Genomic DNA, 7,852 nt, shown 5'->3' with positions numbered 1-7,852 from the left:
GACCAGTCACCAAACATAAGCACCAGCACTCTTTGGCTAACTGTGATTCTACATACCCATCATAACATAATGGACCACACCGTGTTCATTTTCTTAGCAGTCACTGCACTGATTATAAATCAGATCCTTCTGTGTAATACAGCATAAGTACAACATCTGTGGATCATTCAGAACAAGAATTCAAAATGTAATAAGGATTTTGTGGCTCATTTCATCATATAATGCCAAAGCAAACATAAGACTTTTCTGGGAGAATGAAAACAGATTAACTCACACTTATCTTTGCAGCATCCTTTGGCATCTCCTCCTCAGGGGCCACCTAGAAAAAAAAACATGAAAGTATTTAATCTTAATCATTTTAATACGATTAGATTACACTTTGCCTGGAGTTATAAACATGAGTGTGTATGTACCTGGACCATGGTGGACATGCTGTGTTTGTATCTGTGTTGATCAGTAGATATAAAAATTATCCACATAATTACAGGCAGGTATTATTTACAACAATTTTTTATTTTACAGCAGCATTATTTAATATATTTTACATTGTTATAGCAAATAGCTATATAATGTTACATAGCATTATGCAATGTGCTTGTGTACAGATAGGAATGGTGCCGTTTATTAAAAGTCACACTTTCTGTTATGAACCTACTTCATTAGTTGTCCAGGGCTGTCTGTCCATCCAGTCGAGATGGTTCCTGATGTACCACCACTGGATCTCCAGTGAGTACGAGGGTGTTCCTGCCCCTCTGAAGGAACAGGCCATCTCCACATCCTGACCTCTCTGGGCAGTCATATCATGAGGCACCTCAGTGAACACAGCTGTACAGACAGAGTGAGAGAAAAGGGTAATTAACATTTTACATTTAATGTTATTGAAATGAAAAAAAAAAAAAAATCACAAATATATGAACTTCCTCACTGATGAATGGAAGTTATTGCTGATTATATCATCTGAAATCACAAGTTTCCATTGACTGCAATTTAACTGTAAAATTTGCACTATTCACTGACATTTCCCTTAAACAAGTGGTGCAACAAGCACAGTGGGTGAGATGAGAGTGCGCCAGGCCCAGTTCCGTGAATATGCAGCGTTTCTCTCTTGCATGTATTTTTGGTATTTGCGGCGTTTGGCTGTTGCGGCGTTTCTGTATTTTCGGTATTCGGCCATTGCGGTGCGTTTGCCCTTGTCGGCCACCGTACAAACAAGATGCAAAGTTTGACACAGCACGTGTAACAACAAACACACAGGCTTAAAAATGGCAGAAGAAAAGGCCACAAAAGACACAGAGTTCAAAACAGAATACAAGGTCTCAACACCTGCGTAGTGGTTTGGACAGGAAACCAAACAGAAACCGTGTAACTGCTGACATGCACTTTTCAGCCAAAATTAGAGCTAGGATATTTTCTGACTGTGGAGCCCTGAAGGAGAAGAAAATCCTCTAACGAAAGTTTGATACCCTTTTCCTTGTTATGTCTTAATGCAACAGACAGCTTTTCAACCACAGCATTCTCATCATCTACATCAAACCACAGTTGCATGGTAATAAAGTGTCTTTTGAACGGAGCTCAGAACAACAGTAGTAAAGGATCACTGTTTAATACTAGAAGACAACTTTTTAGGAATATCATTTATTTTGCACATTTAAAGTGAGGCTATGCAACTAGCTGAACAAGTGGGTTGGTAATGTGATTTAACTTTAAAGACTAATTTTACTCTGGAAACAACTTTTGTATTACAAATAAATAAATAAATACATTTTATGAAAAGACTTATTTTTTAAATGTGGAAGGAAAATGAAATGGCATTCTGGCTTTACAGAGCATTGCCAATCCATCCTCATATCAGAGGTGGATGACTAAAATATATATATATTTTTTAAATTGCTTGTGACTTTCCACAGCATTTTATTGTATCATGTGATATAGCTCATAAAAAGCAACAAATTATAGTTTCAGTTCCTGCAGTATTTCCCACTAGTCACATGGGAATTCCTCATCAAGCAAGCAGGGCCTGGATCAGCTGGGATTTTCCCCTTGGGACTTCCTGCGTAATGGCTGATGAGTTTTCTTCCCAACTGAAGCAACAACATTTGTGTAACTAGTCCTTTAAAGTAGTATCCAGTATTTAATGTAACTGTGTCTGAGGCTTCCCCTGACCCTAACAGTAACAATTCAGAGGTTTGTCTCTGTTTTTAATCATCAAGCTACTTAAAAGCAAACAAGTCTTCCTGCAAACTTTAAAATGTCCTAACTTTAGTTAAATGTCCCTACTCATAGATTTGTCAGGCTTATTTAGTCAATAAGAATGAATCAAGCCTGTGCCAACTAAGTGCCGATTTCCATCTGGGTACATAGATTAACCTAGACTGTTCAAGCAATGAGGCTGTGCTATGGATCTGTCTTGTATTAGGAGAGCAGTACAAGCCTCAAGTCATACATCCCTCTTGTACATTGATCAAATCTGCTTGTATTTTTCATTTGTGAAACCTGAAACGTACCAGATATTGATTTGACATTACACAGCCGGAGCCAGCAACAATGCCTACAGCCTCTCTCTTGTAGATAATATTCAAAGCCAGGACATAAAAATTGCTGTGTAAGAGATAGAGCCTCTGAAGTTACTCTCAGCAAAGATAATCTGTCTTTTCCCACTTAGCTCTGAAGCCCACAACGCAAAATCCATGTGCATTTCTGGCCTAATGCTTCACACGTTTGGAGGCTGCAGGAAAATGCGATAGTAATCAACAGTCCATTATAATGTGGGGGAGATTATTTTCACAAGGCGATTTACACAATCCACACAGCAGATGCTAACCTGATCATATAAGTCCTGCTTATCAGTCTCTCTCATTCAGTAAAACATCCCCTTGTTCTTTTAAAATGTACACACCTATTTTATTTTTGATTATCACTTTTAATCTTACAAAAAAATACAGATTACTGCCCGAAATTCAATTATACTTCGTACTCTGCCACTCCATTGATTCTTGTGGCTATCTAATGCTGTATCTGTTCACTATAGCCATCTAGCTTCTGCACACTGTCATTGTTGAGGCCATAAAAAGCTGCAACGAGTTGGGTCTGATCACCCTGAAGGCATTATCATTATCTCCAAAATAAACAGTGGAAGGCTCTTGGGCCATTGCTGCAAATCAGTGCTTGAAAGCTACAAAACAGCAGCCAAGTCAGACTCTGTGGCAACCCATTTACCATTGGAGGAAGGAGCAGATCGACAGAGGAATTAATGTGAAAGGAAGACTGTTCATGAGAGCGAGAAAAAGAGACTCTGTATGTGTTTGTGCCATGAGTGAGGAAATACATCATCACCAGAGATGGAATTAATGAGTGGGGCTGTGTTTACGAGAGCAAGGCTCAGTGTTTTTGTGAGAGACTAATATATCGCAAGAATAAAGGGAGGAATTAATATGAGCCTGTGGATGTGACAGAAGGCAGAAGAAGAGGAGGAAGACAGAGGACAGTGTGTGAGGTAGCAGATAGCTGAGAGTGGAGAAACCACAGGAATGCCTGCTATCATTTTTTTCTTTGAAAAATAGAATGTGGCAATTACAGCTGCGATAAAAGGGAAGCAGGAGATGTTTCATCGTGGCGTTGTCTTACTGCAGCTTTCCTAAACTTCCATCTTACTCTACATAATAGCTTTACACATAAAGTATAAAAACACATCTACCTTTGGATGCCACTTGTCTTCAAAATGTCAACCTTTCAGAAACAATGGAAGCTAGGTTCAGAAAACATTTCAAAATTTTAAAAGAAAATCACATTTATGTTTTTTTGAAGAAAGCGTACACAGTGCACTCAAGGCTAAACGAATGAGTAACAGCAATAGACAGACAAATCGATGTACTATATCATTTACGTTGTCAAACCACTGAATCTAAACTTAAAGCGCCACTAATCAATATTCTTTATCAAGACAGAAATAATTCTGTGTAATGATTCTGCCTCACTGCTCTCAGTGAGCCTGTTTCCAGCAGCAGAAGGTAGTTGTAAAGTAAGTAAAGAAACTGATAAACCTACTGCACTACCTGCCCGGCTTCAAACACAACACACGGCTGGTAGCTAACATGCAGCAGTTTATAAGAGCCGGAAAATAATCAGTTATAAAAGAGCCAAACGAGGCTGCAAGGACACTGAACACTGCACTTACATTTAACAAGTGGTCAGAAACAGGACTCTAAATGAGAGGTAGCACTGGTCTGTGTTTAATGGAAGTGTAAATATGACGCTGTCTGTTAAAGAGTTATCTATATATACTTTAAAAAGAAATAAGGTGTTAGAGCTACGTGTCAGCCAGCATCTTTTCTGATTGGAGTTAATTCAGCTCTAATATTGTTTGAATCCAATTTTGATGTCTGAGTATTTCTGCATTGATTTCTAACTGGCACAACAAATGTTGATAGTTACACCTGCATTTTTCCTGCAAAGAGGAAAATACAAATATGACCATTCTTCAAATACTTGATAAGACAGCAAACGTTATTAACTGAGTTTCATATTGTAAGCCCTTTGAGGTAAATTTTTAATATTTGGCTGTATGAAAAGTTGTATGACTAAATTCACAGTGTCTGTGGTCGTAGGTGAGTTCCTGCTTGATATTAACATAGTGATTCTGATAGGGTCTTAAAAAACCCCTACCACTACATAGCTGCTTCACTCCAATAATGAAAAACAGAAGTTCATATTTTAACTTATCTCTACTTAGTACATTTGTTGCAACATAGATGCAACACTCAGAAGATGAAAGATGCAGGACCTCTGAGGCCTAACACGTGAAACTTGCACATAAAATATTTTAGCTGCTCACGTTTTCCCTTCTGCTGCTCCATACCTCGACAAAACTCTTTGCCGGTGCTCATGTTATTTTACAGTTGCTAAACAAGGGTATTGAGGGACCCATCATGCTTTTGCGTCTATGCTTTGTGCCTGCAGGCTTATATCAACCAGACTCACTCAACATTCTCCTCTCAGCGCCACAACACTGGTGCTACAGTCAGGTTTTTTTATATATAAGGTCTCCAGCAACACTGAGCCTCTCCGTGCCTTTTCTGCTCTCAATTTAAATCCATCATGATCAGGCAGCCAGTAGCGTCAGCCTCTGAATGTCAATGCTGTTCACTGTGTGAGATGCCTGGTGGTGCGTCAGGCTGCATACAGTACTCTCAAGAGCTTTTCCACTTCTGGGAATGGCTTTATACAGCATTGTGCGATTCACTAGTTATTATAATAGTAATTAGGCTGTTGTATTGGTGCACACTCAGGTAAAGGTTTTTTGTGTTCATCTATTGTAAGTCTGGTAAATGTGTTAAAGAAAAAACTCTGTGGCACCAGCTTCTGAATATTAATGTCATATATGTGATGCACAAGAGGCCATTTAAATGTGCAACTCAATACAGCAAACACAGGGCGGGAGAAATAACCTACATGGGATCAACGCTGTAAGAAAAACATATACGAATTATATAAGGGACTTCACTTTGCTCATTCTCTTCTCCACAGGGAGGTCAGCGGTCAGATCCAGCCAGAACAGCAACCAAATCTGCAGCCACATACAAAATATTTTCTCTGAGCACAAATGCTGCCTGACACAACGACATTTATTCCTTCATGTTTAAACTAGATATTCAGAAATCTTTGAAATAACTAAGCAGGTATCCCCATTGGATGATGTGCACATCCTTATCAAAGATTCGCAGATAGGAACACTGTTCTCAGAAACAAATTATAGTCACAAGTGTATGTCTGTGTGCATGCCATTTTCGATGTAGCATGTGAAAATATTTAAAGCTGCATTAATCTATTATTGGCTGCTAAAAAGCAGAAAACAATGTAACCATCCATTTGTCATGTTTTAAGCCACCTGACAAAGAGGAAATCCAATTTTCACTCTCCCTTTATCTCATACTTGCAGAATATGTGTGTTATACATACACATACATAAACGAATTGGTTTGTCCTGTATATCCAGGTCTGTTTGTGTCCATAACATAATGCTTCTATATTCTATGTCTCATACAATGTCACATGTAACATTGTATGTTTTCCATACACGTTCACAGTCAAATTTTCTGCTTGTGTTTGCCTGTGCATCTATTTGAGTGGTGACAAAGACATATTTACATGCACATTTGGCTGGTTATGTGTGTGTTTATAGACAAGCACTCTTGGCTTTGCCAGCTCCTCTACTTGAGTTCAGTTTCCTGCTGTTTTGGCCCAGATCCCAGCTGCTGGCCTGCCTCCCTACAGTGCAGGTCAAACACTGTTTTCCCTCTTAATCAAATGAAAAAGGTTAAAAGGAGAACATGACTTCCTGAGCCATGGGGTTCAGCCAGAACACCAAGGGCAAGTCTTTTTCTTTCCTATTATTCTATACAACAAAGGTGCCACTTCTGTAGGAGAAATTATGTCTACATCATTGATCAACAATTACTTCCTCACAAAAATTGCAGTGTAGGGGATAACCCAGTGTAATCATTAGTAACACTGAAGGATCAGTTAATGATACTTGAAATCATTTAGTAAAATCTGGATCCTTTTAAGCAGAACATATAGATTTACCACATAGATGGACACAGAACCAACTTTTCGTTTTTAAAAAAACGTATCAGCTGTCAAATTCGAGTATTTCTCTCTGTCGCAATGAGGAATAATACAGACACATACATCTAGATTCTCACCCAGCAGGCACCTTGTTTTGTTCTGTAGAACTATATCAGTTCAGACCTCACATTGAAGAAATACAGCACTAATGCTGTGGCTATTTCTGTCCACTGTGCTATGCACAAAAACATGCAGCCTGTGATTTGCTGTGAAATCTTTTTTCTTCACAGGGAGCAGAATCAAAGCAGACAAAATCTTCATGGCTGTTGTATATAATCAACATTTGGAGCCGAGTGAATTTGGGAGACAAGAGGATTTTAAAAAAATCTCCATAAGCAATTGATTACAGTGGCTTTACACCACAATGCAGACTTCAACATCCACCTACTGGAAGCAAAGATGGCGTATATATCTCTTTGTGTACTACCCACAACATGTTCTCTATATTTGTTGCATCTTTTCTTCTTCTGCAGCAAATCAAATCCCTACAGTTAATTAACATGATTTTGTGTAATTTTAACTGCCTATTTTTAAACACAGCATGTACTTAAACTTTCACTATTGCCCACAAACAATCATTGACCTTCCTGGAAAACACCAGCAATACCAGGCATGGGGATAATGGGTTTACATAGTGTATACACTGCAGACAAAACAATACTTCCAGTCTGCAGCAGGAAAAGCTGCTTGAACTAGATGAAATATGTAAGCTGTAAATTTAATCTTCAAAAGTAGGAAAAGAGTATTTGAATAGGAGAAAAGATTAAGAAAGGAAAAACATAAAAAAGTATGAGGAAAAGATAGTCATGGAGGATGGACAAAGAGGCAGTAGAGGAGCTGAGCCAGAATGAGCCAGTACACTACAACATCAACAGTCAGAAAATTACACACAGCTACCTGCTTTAACAGTGCAGTGTGTAGCTATGTTGTGTGAAATATACAGTTCAGAATTTACTTAATATCAGCAGAAACAGAATAGACACTAAACCAATGATAATAGAAGATCAAATATTGGGAAATTTATTTCTTATGATAAGCCAAGGAAACTTAAAAACACTTCCTAAACACTCTCCTCTCTTAGGCTTCTCTCTTTTTTTTTTTGTTAAGTAGGAGTGTATGAAAACACCATTTACCCAGAGTGTGGTGCTACTGAAGCATAATTACTACATTGTTTATGGAAATGCATCAAAGTTAAATAACTGTGGTTGGGAATTTCAAAATAGGTATG

The 7,852-nt window shown here is 38.3% G+C and overlaps 1 protein-coding gene across 1 annotated transcript in view; it reads right to left on the bottom strand.

The window, feature by feature from the left end:
- vstm2la (V-set and transmembrane domain containing 2 like a) overlaps positions 1-7,852 on the bottom strand; it is a 31,263-nt gene that overhangs the window by 4,790 nt on the left and 18,621 nt on the right. Inside the window, exons 2-3 of the mRNA XM_026332705.2 lie at positions 656-825; positions 275-319 (exon numbers count right to left, since the gene is read on the bottom strand). Of these exons, the coding sequence (XP_026188490.1) occupies positions 275-319; positions 656-825 (215 nt within the window). The remainder of the gene's footprint in view (positions 1-274; positions 320-655; positions 826-7,852) is intronic.

The sequence above is a fragment of the Mastacembelus armatus genome, chromosome 7 (assembly GCF_900324485.2).
Source record: "Mastacembelus armatus chromosome 7, fMasArm1.2, whole genome shotgun sequence".
Lineage (NCBI taxonomy): Eukaryota > Metazoa > Chordata > Actinopteri > Synbranchiformes > Mastacembelidae > Mastacembelus > Mastacembelus armatus.
The sequence above is the reverse complement of the archived record's forward strand: the minus strand, read 5'-3'. Positions and strand labels throughout refer to the sequence as shown.